The sequence below is a fragment of the Triturus cristatus genome, chromosome 7, assembly GCF_964204655.1.
Source record: "Triturus cristatus chromosome 7, aTriCri1.1, whole genome shotgun sequence".
Taxonomy (NCBI): domain Eukaryota; kingdom Metazoa; phylum Chordata; class Amphibia; order Caudata; family Salamandridae; genus Triturus; species Triturus cristatus.
Window position 1 is genome coordinate 1,647,052,044 of NC_140590.1, and position 13,594 is coordinate 1,647,065,637.

General features: G+C 44.5%; 1 protein-coding gene across 2 annotated transcripts in view; it reads right to left on the reverse strand.

The window, feature by feature from the left end:
- Positions 1-13,594, reverse strand: part of COL20A1 (collagen type XX alpha 1 chain) — a 537,383-nt gene that overhangs the window by 97,755 nt on the left and 426,034 nt on the right. For both annotated transcript variants that reach the window (XM_085619699.1, XM_085619698.1), the window contains exons 29-31: positions 13,182-13,259; positions 11,982-12,068; positions 8,914-8,967 (exon numbers count right to left, since the gene is read on the reverse strand). In XM_085619699.1, coding sequence (XP_085475825.1) covers positions 8,914-8,967; positions 11,982-12,068; positions 13,182-13,259 — 219 coding nt within the window. The remainder of the gene's footprint in view (positions 1-8,913; positions 8,968-11,981; positions 12,069-13,181; positions 13,260-13,594) is intronic.

Here is a 13,594-nt window from a genome sequence, read left to right on the forward strand (position 1 = left end):
TGGCTTGGCATTCATGCTTGTTCCTTCTGGTGTCCGCAACAGCATTCACAGCATCGACGATGGTCTGCCACATGGCTGTTTTTGCTGACATGCTGGTCTGTCTGACCAATGTTCCAAAGAGGTGTGGCTCGACTCTGAGGATTTCATCGACACGGACCTCCAACTCTCGGTTACTGAACTTTGGATTCTTGTTAGTGGGCATGGTGAGGGGTGTGGGGGTGGATGGGGGGGGGTGTGTGGATGGTTGTGGGTGTGTGGGTGTGGTTGTGCAGGTGTGTGTGTGTGTGAATGTGATGAGGGGGTGTTTGTGAAGGTGGTTGTGTGAAGGTGTGCAAGTGTAAGGTGTGGTAAAGCTTGTAGTATGGTGCTGTAGGTTGTCTGTGGGGTCTGGCAGCAGTGAGTCTGTTGCAAAGGCTCATGGTTTGTGTGTGTGGGCCCTTTTTATTGGTCCATTGGTGGGTGTGGCTGTGTTTGAAGTTTGGGTGGGTGCGTTATAAGGAGTGGTGGTGTTTTGGGCCTCTGTTTGTTTTTGGCAGTTGCAGGTCAGTGAATGTGTTGTTTTAGTGGTTGTTGGACATGTTTTGTGGCTTTGTGCCATTCGAATGGTGTATTCTTGTGTTGTTTTGGTTTGTCCTGGTTGTGTACGTGCGTTTTTAGCGTGTGTACGGGGTGTACATGGGCCATTTTGTTGTACAGTGCTGTCCTTGTCTCTGGCTTGGTACGACTCGTACATGCGGTTGTGATGTTGGGGCCTGGGGTGCGCTCCGTACTTAGGATGTTGTGGTGGGGGTACGACTCTGACGTACAGGGGTGTACATACACGGGGGTACGACACGTACAGGGGTGTACATACACGGGGGGTTCGACACGTACACGGCTGTACATACACGGAGGGGTACGACACGTACAGGGGTGTACATACACGGAGGGGTACGACACGTACACGGGTGTACATGCACGGGGGTACGACACGAACGTACACGGGGGTACGACACGTACACAGGTGTACATACAGGGGGGGGTACGACACGTACAGGAGTGTACATACACGGGGGTACGAAACGTACAGGGGTGTACATACACGGAGGGGTACGACACGTACAGGGGTGTACATACACGGGGGTACGACACGTACAGGGGTGTACATACACGGAGGGGTACGACACGTACAGGGGTGTACATACACGGGGGTACGACACGTACAGGGGTGTACATACACGGAGGGGTACGACACGTACAGGGGTGTACATACACGGGGTACGACACGTACAGGGGTGTACATACACGGAGGGGTAGGACACGTACAGGGGTGTACATACACGGGGGGTTGGACACGTACACGGCTGTACATACACGGAGGGGTACGACACGTACAGGGGTGTACATACACGGAGGGGTACGACACGTACACGGGTGTACATGCACGGGGGTACGACACGAACGTACACGGGGGTACGACACGTACACGGGTGTACATACAGGGGGGGTACGACACGTACAGGGGTGTACATACACAGGGGGTACGACACGTACAGGGGTGTACATACACGGGGGTACGACACCTACACGGGTGTACATACACGGAGGGGTACGACACGTACACGGGTGTACATGCACGGGGGTACGACACGAACGTACACGGGGGTACGACACGTACACAGGTGTACATACAGGGGGGGGTACGACACGTACAGGAGTGTACATACACGGGGGTACGAAACGTACAGGGGTGTACATACACGGAGGGGTACGACACGTACAGGGGTGTACATACACGGGGGTACGACACGTACAGGGGTGTACATACACGGAGGGGTACGACACGTACAGGGGTGTACATACACGGGGGTACGACACGTACAGGGGTGTACATACACGGAGGGGTACGACACGTACAGGGGTGTACATACACGGGGTACGACACGTACAGGGGTGTACATACACGGAGGGGTAGGACACGTACAGGGGTGTACATACACGGGGGGTTCGACACGTACACGGCTGTACATACACGGAGGGGTACGACACGTACAGGGGTGTACATACACGGAGGGGTACGACACGTACACGGGTGTACATGCACGGGGGTACGACACGAACGTACACGGGGGTACGACACGTACACGGGTGTACATACAGGGGGGGTACGACACGTACAGGGGTGTACATACACAGGGGGTACGACACGTACAGGGGTGTACATACACGGGGGTACGACACCTACACGGGTGTACATACACGGAGGGGTACGACACGTACACGGGTGTACATGCACGGGGGTACGACACGAACGTACACGGGGGTACGACACGTACACGGGTGTACATACAGGGGGGGGTACGACTCGTACAGGGGTGTACATACACGGGGGTACAACACGTACAGGGGTGTACATACACGGGGGGTACGACACATACACGGGTGTACATACACAGAGGGGTATGACACGTACACGGGTGTACATGCACGGGGGTATGACACGAACGTACACGGGGGTACGACACGTACACGGGTGTACATACAGGGGGGGTACGACACGTACAGGGGTGTACATACACGGGGGGTACGACACGTACAGGGGTGTACATACACGGAGGGGTACGACACGTACAGGGGTGTACATACACGGGGGTACGACATGTACACGGGTGTACATAAACGGGGGTACGACACGTACACGGGTGTACATACACGGGGGGTTCGACAAGTATGTACGGGGGCTGGGGGGGTCGGCACGTATGTACGGGGGCTGGGGGGGTCGGCGCGTACGTACGGGGGCTGGGGGGGGCCGGCGCGTACGTACGGAGGCTGGGGGGGTCGGCGTGTACGTACGGGGGCTGGGGGGGGTCGGCGCGTATGCGGGCACATGTCTCCATGGTTGCTATGGGTGTTCGGTGCGGACGGTGTTTTTTCCATACGGTTGTAACTTCTGATGCACGGGATGGATCGTGATTCCGCGGTCGGACTTCACTTTTCACATTTGTACGGTGATTCGTCCGAGGACGTGTCGGACACATTTTCCGACCCGAGGACGTGTGGAGAATTATTCCCAATGCGATTCGTATGGTCTTTTTCCCATGCGAATCGTAATTGGCAGTTTGTACGGCACTTGTACGATTCGTACGGTAAAAAGACCGGATACGAGTCGTACGGGGTAAATTTTTGACGGATCGTAATTGGCACCTCTATTGTGCCACAGAAGATCCAGGCACTCTTCTTACTAGATTCTCATTACCTAGGAATCTCCACCTCTCTGACTTAAGCTACATTTTTAGGTCAGTCTCGAGAGCACCGCTGGCCGCATTGGGGGCTGATTCACAAACTGCATTTGGTAGTATGTATTGTAGTACAGCATCAGCATTGCAAATGCACTACAAAATGCTATTCACAAACTTACATGCGCAGGTTCCGTCTGAGCTGCTCCTATCTTTTTCTGTGCAGAGATCTCCACCCCGCGCGCAGAGTCTATAAGCACATAGGTACACGTTTTAATAGTAAATGTAGGAGTGACTGGTGGGATTCATTGAAAAATGGGGAATACATATGAATAAATGGGAGGGGTTTAGGAAGGAGTAGGCAGGAGGTTAGAGAGGATCGGGGATGTGTTTGAGGAGAGACATGCACCCACAAAAAGTAGAAGCCTATTGCTATTCCCAAACTGCATTTCTAAAGTTACTACAGCCAAAAGGTACCAAAACAATAGGAAATTACTCCAGCTCAGAGCAGACGTCTCGCACCACACATGTCAAACCACTGAAGCTGCAAGAGCCTCCCATAGAACATAATGGAGGTGGGGGACATAAAAAGAAATCCCATAGGAAATAATGTTAAATTCAATTAAATTGCTATATCTCATAATAAAATACATGTAAATAAATGTTTTAAAAAATCTGAAAATGGTACATATCTATTATTTAATTATAATATATTTAATAACCTTTTTTGAATTAAAGAATAATGCACGTTACTTTTTATTAAAATATAATTACATTACTTTGGGGCCAATTCACGAAGGGCCTCCACACTCATGGCAGAGGCCCCGCAGTCGTGATGGAGGCCCACATTTGTGGCGGGTCCTCCGCAATGGGTAATTGCAGGACGGAGGTCCTGCAGTACAGAGGTCCTGCTGTATATCCTGAGAGGAGTGGCAGTGTGACCTAGGATAGGCTCCTGGGTAGGGCGTCTTTTATTTCCTGGCTCAGGTTTTGCTTGAACCGGGGTAAGGAACAGGGAGGCCTCACGGTGTAGCCAAGCCCAACTGGGCCATGGATTTGGGACACAACACTGTGACAGCATGAAGAATGCATGGGTCCTTTCTGAAGGGAGTACAGTACCCACAGGTTGGCAGAATCCTTCCCTGTAAAGGATTGGATTGGTGGATGTTTTAACCATTGTGAGGAGAAAAAGCATATTAAGAGCCTAAAATTCAAATCTTCACTCTTCTGAGGGGGAGAAACTCTCAGCGTGGGTAGAAAAGAGAATAGGAAGGGGTTTTCTTGTGCTGTTTGGGCTGCGGCTCCAAAGGACTGATATGATCTCAACCTACTCCCACTGTGCTGATGCTGGTCTGAAGAAGGGCTTGTGGGGTCTCCTTCTGCAGTGTGACACCTACCACTGTCCTTCATATTTTAGCTAGAAAGATTACTGATTGGTTTTGATCTCTAACCGGTCTGCAGCTACTGTGTCTTGTGCACTTGGAATCAAGCCAGCCTTTAGCTGCTGGTCCTGATACAGAAAGATTGTGACTCTTTCCAATCTGGAAGTCAGGATTTCCAAACCAGAATGGATCTTTCTGCTAAAGAAGATTGGTTAAGTAAGAAATGGGGTCTCTAGTTGGCAGTGGTTTGTACCCTATTCAAGTAGGGACCCTCACTCTAGTCAGGGTAAGGGAGTCACACAGCAAAGATAACACCTTCTCACACCCTTGGTAGCTTGGCACGAGCAATCAGGCTTATCTCAGCGGCAATGTGTGAAGCATTTGTACACACACACACACAGTGAAAACACTACAAACTGAGTGTACACCAGTGTAGCCAATATTAATCTGTATAGAACAAGACCAAAACAACAAAAATCCAACACACGTAAGTAAATATATCACTTTTCAAAGATTAAGCAAGTTCAGTTCATAGAAATCAATGGATGCCTTAATTTTAGCACAAAGTAGCTTAGATGTGTCAAAATCAAAGACGGTGCGAGGCGCAGGGGACATGAGCCACCGTAAAAGCAAAGCGATGTGTTGGTTTCCTACTCTCAGAGGAGGTGACTCGTCAGTTCCTTACTGCCAGAAGAGGTGAAGCACTGGTTACATACTGCAAGGCAGGGGAGGCGATGAGTTGGTTCCTTACTGGAAGGGGAGGTGAGGTAACGAACTTACGACACGCACCCTCGGTTCCTTACTGCTAGGCCACGTACACGAAAAAATCAGTTCCCAGGGACAATGCTTTGAAATTCTGCGTTAATGCGACAGCGGCGATGCAGGCGCTACGATGATTCCACAGCTGTGAAAAAGGTGCTGCATTGGAACGTTGCATCACAGATTTCGGTGATGTGATGTTCAACAACTCACGCTGCTGTGGTTCTTCTAACACACTGCGATGGAATGCTGGGGCCTGCGGTGAAAGCTGCGGTTGATGTGCCGATCAGGGACCATGCTCCGGTGCTTGCAGTGGCAATGCGTCAAAGTTTGTAGCGATATATCGATAAAAACAGACGCTGGGAGTCGATGCATGGATTTTCTCCTTTAGTTCATCACCTTCTACGTCCAAGGGCCCAGGAACTGGATTTGGTTCCACTTGGCAAGTTAGAACTCTCAGCAGAAAAGCCTAGGCATTGGTAGGTGAATTCTTTGATGGCCCTGAGACTTCTTGACAGGAGGCAAGCACAAAAACGCCCTTGGAGAACCTTGTAAGCAGGATGTAGAAAGCAAAGTCCACTCCTTTCACTCCCAGGAAAAAAGCAGCAAGTAAGCACAACAAAGCATCAGGCAGAGTGTCAGTTCCTTCGACAGTATCCATTTCTTCTTCCTGGCAGAATCTCCTTTGGTTCAGAAGTGTTCTGATTTGACAGTGTCACAGATCAAATACTTATACACCTTTCTGCGTCTGAAGTAGACAAACTACAAAGGAAAGTCTTTATATGGCAACAGACCCTGCCTTTACCTGAGCTGGTTCCAGATGCACTACAGGGGGGTGGAGACATCTTTGTGTGAGGAAAGGTACAGCCCAATTTAGGCTTTAGTGATAACTCCTCCTACCACTCTAGCTCAGGAAGGCCCATCAGCCTGGTGATGGCCCATCCGCCTAGTGATGTTCCATCAGCTTATGCAAGGCACACCTCATCTCGATTTGTGTGCCTGTCTAGAGTGAATACACAAGAGTCCAACTGGTATCCTAACCCAGACGTGGATTTTACAGGCCGGCAGAGGCACAGAATGGCTAAGCAAGAAAATGCCCACTTTCTAAAAGTGGTATTCTCAAACATGCAATTTAAAAACCAACTTCATCAAAAGATGAACTTTTAAATTGTGAATTCAGAGACACCAAACTTCAAATCTTTATCAGCTCCCAATGGGAAATTACACTTAAAAGATATTTCAAGGCAATCCCCATGTTACCCTATGGGAGAGATAGTCCTTGCAATAGTGAAAAACGAAATTATCAGTATTTCGCTATTAGGACATATAAAACACAACATCACACATCCTACCTTTAAATACACTGCACCCTGCCCATGGGGCTACCTTGGGCCTACCTAAGGGGTACCTTACATGTAATAAAAGGGCAGGTTTGGCCTGGCAAGTGGGTGTACCTGCCAGGTCGGAATGGCAGTTTAAAACTGCACAAACAGACACTGCAGTGGCAGATCTGAGACATGTTTACAGGGCTACCGATGTGGGTACAGCATTCAGTGATGCAGGCCCACTAGTAGCATTTGATTTATAGGCCTTGGGCACACCTGGGGCACATTACTAGGGACTTACTAGTAAATCAAATATGCCAATCATGGATAAACCAATCATCAATAAAGTTTAGGCAGAGAGCATATGCACTTTAACACTGGTTAGCAGTGGTAAATGCCCAGAGTCCTAAAACCAACAAAAACAGGTCAGAAAAAATAGGAGGAGGAAGGCAAAAAGTTTTAGAATAACCCTTCAGAAAGGGCTAGGCCCAACAGTTTACATATATTCTTGTTGGACCATAACTCTTTCAGGTTCAACCTCCTTAGAAAGAGTTCTCTTGAGAGGATTACCATTGCACAGAACATTGCAAGGTGCTCATGCAGCCAGAGATTTATATTTAGCAAACCTTCAACATTTCCAACTAAACTAGCTGTTTTTGTGCCCAAAGGGCATCTTCCCTTTCTGTAGTATGAGGTTATCTGCCTATTCATCAACAGCAAAGAGGGATGAGTCATAAGAACAAGACTGGTTCTGCTGCTTCTGCAGATTTCTGCTTTCACCATCTGTGATATGTCTATGCCCGTGTGCCTCCTTAATTTAAGTTAGAGTAAAGCACCATGTGTTTCAGTCCTAGAGGTGAGCAATTTAAATCCTCTGTACACCCCATCCTTTATCTAACCTGCACCATTGGCGTCATGTCTGCAGACAGTTATCAGTGGTTACGTTATAAGGACAAAGCGACTCCCCAATAGAGACAGACGGTTGAGCTTGAAAATGGTCAATTTTCTAAACAGAACTGTGGCTATAAGAACGCACTAAGCTAGAGCAGCATTGGTACCAAAATGTAGTATTTTATCAGTCATCATTGGGGTGATCACTCAACCATAACAGCTCTTTATGCTGCAGGTTGTTTAACGCAAACCCAGTTTTGAGGGTCTTAATTTCCACTGGTGTATACCACATGTTCCCTGGTTCTTATCATTCCTGGGTATCATTACCAAGTTTTGTGCATCCATATTTGGATTTAAATTGAGAAATGAGTAGTGAATGGAAACCATCCAAATTCATGAATGCAGCTTTTCAGGGGACGCAGATGAAGGGTAGGCGAATCAGACACCACATCGCTTTCAGAGACAATCCTGAGATTGTTTCGGCCACATACTCCAAGGGGATCATTCCTTAATAAAGGAAGGTCACTAGTAGTGGAACTTCAACCTACATATAGGAGTGTAAGTTGGTGATCTAACCATTTTTTCTAGTGTTCCTCACAGATGTGGGGGCCACCTTTTTATCACTAAATTATGATCCCCTCCCTAAGTGAAGATTAGGTATATTTTAACAGGTCTTGATGAAATGCCATTTGATCCCTAGGGGCAGCAGAGACATGAAACATGCTGACCAAGAATTCTATCTGATTTAATTCCCCCCTTTTCTAGTACTAGAGACTGGTCATTCATATAAAAAACTGGGGGCATTATTTCCTCTAGGTTCTCTCACTTCTTTTAACCTTGGCAAAGATTTTTTATCCCCAATTAAACAGACAGCAAAGGATCTAAAGTCAATTTTAACCCACTTTAAAATCCAATCTTCCTATACTGGTACTTTCTAATACATCTAATCCTTTTCAGGTAAATCAAAAGATTTACGGTAAAGTGCCCCCATCTTGGGCCCGTTGGGCATTGTAGCACAGCCCAACGGGGAGCAGGCCCAATGATAAAGCATTCCACCTTCTGGTGGGTGAGGACTCTTGCTTCTATGAGCAGATGCTCCTAGTGACAAATGGTGTTCTTCGTCCCTAATATATTACCTTCAATCCATTATCTCAATAGTATACCCTATTAAATTTGTGGCTTTTTTGTGTCATGGCATTTGTACGAAAACATTTCCAACCTGGAGAAATGTAATCCTAGGAAAATACAGGGGAATAACTTACCATATAGGAACATAGTTGTAAACAAGGCTGCTCATTGTGGAATAGAAACTAAAGAGATTGCTGGAATATAGCTGCTTACCTTAGGCCCTGGTGCACCCTGTTCTCCTTTTATCCCTCTTGGCCCTGGACCTCCCTAATGATAAGAGATGGCAAATCAATGTATTACTTTTCTTTAAATTGAACACAATAGGAAAAGCAAACAAATTTGGTAATACAAAAGTCCAAACACGCAAACAGGCTTCACACAGTGTAAGAGATTATGTCCAACCACCAATGTCCCGCCCTGACAATCTTCATCCACTGTTATATTTTCCACATTGGATTCCACTGTTGGTGTAAAGTATCCTAAACTGTTAACTTGTTCAAAATGTGCATTGTTGGAAATAATTTTAAAAACTACAATGCCTCAAAAATGAATTTTCTATTGGTGGGACTTGCCCATTCTCAAAATCTCATGTTGGATTTTCTTTTTTGAGGAACCCCTCTTCACAGTCTAATATTTGGCATTCTATATATGATTGCTGGATATTATTCTGATCAGAGACAAATTCAAAACTTCCATAAAATGTTCATAGCAGCTATATCATAGGTAAGACAGTGAGTTGTCATACCAGAGGCTAAGCTATAATTTCCTCCAAAAATTTAAAAGAAATGGTAAAATATTTTAGTATAAATGGGTTTCAGAGTGAATTTAAGGATTAACAATATTTAAAAAACTTAACTTTCAAACATTGCAAGACGTGCGTGAAGTGTATGTGTGGTAGGTGAAAAATCTGGCCTTTAGTGGGGAGTAAGGGTGCATTCGAATATGGAAACATCAAAATTACCCCAAAGAGCTTACTGGGTGCAAGTTCTTCGTTTACAGACAGTTGCACAACATGTTTTGCCCTGAGAGTATATTACCAGTTTGATTCTATTTGATAAGATGCAATTGTATTGAGATGCTATTTTTAAATATCTTCATAAGGGTTTATTTTGGTGTTTAATAGAAAGGGGTCATTGCTTATCTTTCTAATGGATTTTCAACAATAACTTAAAGGTCATATTGCACACATATATAATTACTTATACTGTTTAATAAAATGTAGGAAAATCAGGAAATGCCTTCTAAATGGTCAAAGGACCAATAATTTGTATTTACACATACAAATGGGAAGAGCACCTCTCGATTAATTCTAATTTCAAAGAGTTAAATATTATTCAACATCACAACCCTGAGCGATTCAATAAATCATCTCAAATATGAGTGAAAGTAAACAATGCAATAATTTGACATGCAGCTGGTTTCATGTCTTATGACATTGTCATTAATTGGAAAACTAATGGTAGACACTGTCTGAAAACATAAGTGAAATTTTAAAAATATATATTGCACCTGCCCTACAGTTGCATTATTTCGTTATTTTCAACAGTGATCAATATTAACTCTATTATATTTTTTTCTTTTTATGTATGTTAGTTGCCTCTTGTACCACCAAAATGGAGAGCAGAGGAGCCCTTCCACCCCAATTAGCATAAGCCTGGCTGTTGGTTATGTATTTTGAATTAATTACAAATGTATGGGGCAAATGAAGAATTATTGTCAACATTTGGAGGCTGCAAGAAACACTTAACCATCTGGAATAAGAATCTTTGGATACAAGAAATTGAATATAAGAAAGTATGGGATTTTTTTACTTTCATACACTACAGATTTTAATACAGGCATAAAGTTTAATAGACTAAGGACCTAATTTACTGCTCATGGACGGGTTACTCCATCACAACAGTGACGGATATCCCGTCTACCAAAATATAAATCCCATTGTATCGTATGGGATTTATATTTCGGCAGATCGGATATCCATCACTATTGTGACAGTGCAACCCATCCGTGAGATCTAAATCAGGCTCTTAGTCTATTAAACGTAATGCCTGTATTCATATCTGTAGTGTGTGAATAAAAAAATCCCACACCATTTTCTTATATTCAATTTCTTCTACCCAAATATTCGTATTCCAGATGGTTAAGTTATTATTGGTGCAGCATGATGTGTAACATTATATTTTCTTCTTTTAGAATGTTAGTAATTTTGCTACCCCTAGAAAAAAGAACCATGTCATCAGGAACACAGAGTGGACCTCTGCTTTCAAGCACAAGAGTGTGGTGGGAAGCAGAGTCCACAAAATGCTTCATTTTTCATTCTGCAGAAATCAGAGGAATATGTGTAAAGAAGAAATATGAGTGGATAATGGCAACTCATTTAGGAGATTCAGGAAAAATGACTGATGGTCAGGAATGATGAAGGGCAACAGCTGAGAAAATGCTCTTCTACAGTACTGTGAAAGTGTACATAGTACATCATTGGTAACATATCACGTTCTTACATAAATATGGGTAGAATGTTTTTGCCACTACGATTCCATAGTATTTGGAAACCCTTATCTTATATAAGGCTCTGTTATATTTTTTATATATTTTTTTGAAAACCTTCTAATTTACTACTCAAATTACAGAGAAGAGAAAACACAATTTTTAGAGAACATGACAGGATTTGGTTCACGGTCACATTTATAGGGTGCGTCAATTAGAAATCATCTAAAAGAATTCATGATTTTCAATAGAAGTGCAACAGGTTAAGAACTGCGTTAGGATCCTACATGGGCGGTAGTGTCCGAATTTGTTACCAAGGATCAGAGCCTCAGTCCCGGATAGTCGTTGATAGGACATCGTCGTTTACACCTTTTTCTGGGTATAGAGAGAATATAGTGGACAAAAGCGGCCAGATGGATTTTAAAACAGCACAGGGTCATCAATCATTGTACCTTTTTGCTTTCCAGCTGAAGCTCCCCAAATGTTTCCTATTGCAGACTATTCCTAGCTGGACATACACTGTGTTTCTCACATGCACTATGAACTGATGACATCCCTGGAGGATCTTGGATACAGACAAATACTCATCCTTACATAATGTATGTGCTGCAGCATTTATAGTATGAATGTAGATCGTAGCTCACCATTGTTTTCCCCTTCAATTGTGTAATACAACAAACATTTGAGTGAGTAATGTGGTGCAATAAAGTATGTGAAGGGGTGAGTGTGTGAGTGAGTCATTGAAGGCGATTTCATGATAACATTGAATCTATAAAGTAAGAAACTGTACTTACCGAAGGGCCTGGGGGCCCCGGTGGACCTGGGACCTCGGTGCTGCAAGTGCAGGGAGGGGCAACAGCAGGGCATGTCTCCTCATCCCGCTAAAAAAAAGTTTGTAGTAGATTGATGTTTTTGTGATATTAAAGACAGCGTAAACACACTGAATGGCATGAAGGATCCCAGAATGGCCATCCCAGGTCACGAATAAGATATACCAGTATCCACTGTGGACTTTAAAGAAATCCCCTGATTTTAAAATAACACAGTCTGCCTCTGAAACATATTCAGCATTCTCAAAGCAAAAAAGAAAAACACCATTGAACTTCTGGGCGCTCTTTTTCGAACAGTTGTGGTTCTTCTTCACAAAGTTCCAAATGAGTGAGGCTTGTATTGCCCTCTTCAGGCATTACACTTCCTTGGACGGTGTAAACCTGAAGAAGACCCTTTTATAGTGATGATCTCTTCTTCACTCAAACAAGGGAACAACCATTTTGCTTGAACGCTCTTAGGGGTGGAATAGCTATGGGAATTCTGCTTCTTTGACAGTAATCCAAAAGAAGCTTTTAGAAAGGTCTTTAATAGCGGGCGCAGTCTTTTATGTTTGTGTGGGCCCTGGCATTACTTTTCCCCTGCTACTTAGCGTATCTGTGCTTTGGGGTGTAGGTGAGGGGCATTCTATATCAAGTCAAACTCAAAGAGCAAAATATTGACTGAAGTGCATCAATATCACTATTGGGCAGGCCAGACAGATGCAATATTGAAATTCGAAAAATAAAAAAAATATATGGCACATACTTCTTTCTATAAGAGCATGGAGTGCTGCTGGCCAAGACAGAGAGGTAGTGCCATGCAAAGCCAGATTTAGAACAGCTTTTTATGCTCATAATTGGATTTGTGCCCAAACAAAGAAACAGCTGTCAAAAGTTGCAACGCCTGTATGCAACATGTACTTCAAACCCCAAAATCAACATTATTGTGTTTCAGTGATGTTCCAGGTATCGGGTCTGTACTTAGCTGATGAGAAGCTTACTCATGGCCCAGAACATCAAGAGAAGCAGATGAAGGCTTGAGAACTGGTCCACAGAACTTTCCAGGCAGGCTTTAGGAGTGTTGTCCTTGTGGACTGACCTAAGCTGGGTTTGTTTTATTACATCTGCCTTTATCTAACTCATTCATCTCACTGCTGGTGACTGCTTGTTCATTGAAATACATACCTCTGCAGGGAGGTCACAGCAGCCATTCTCTTCTGGGAAATCAGCACTGCAGACAATCAGGAAGGACTGGAGCTGAAACTAAAAGAAAGAAGAATGGAGGTCAGTCACCATGATCACACGTCAAGTACGGGGATCTGGGAGCACAAGATCATACAAGAGAGTCATTTCCCTATCAATGTCCTACCGCAATTACAGTCGCAAACATTGTCATTTCGGAGGCCTGTCGAATTAGGCGATACTGATTTGCAAAGTGGACACTGTCCTTGAGGAATATCCCATCCTCCTTATTACAAGTGTCATAGGACGTAATACGTCTATGATAAGGTAGACAGGATTTGTGACAGAGTAACCCATCTGCCAAACTCTAAACCAGGCAGTAAATTCTTTAACAAGCATGGAAGACGGTGCTAAAA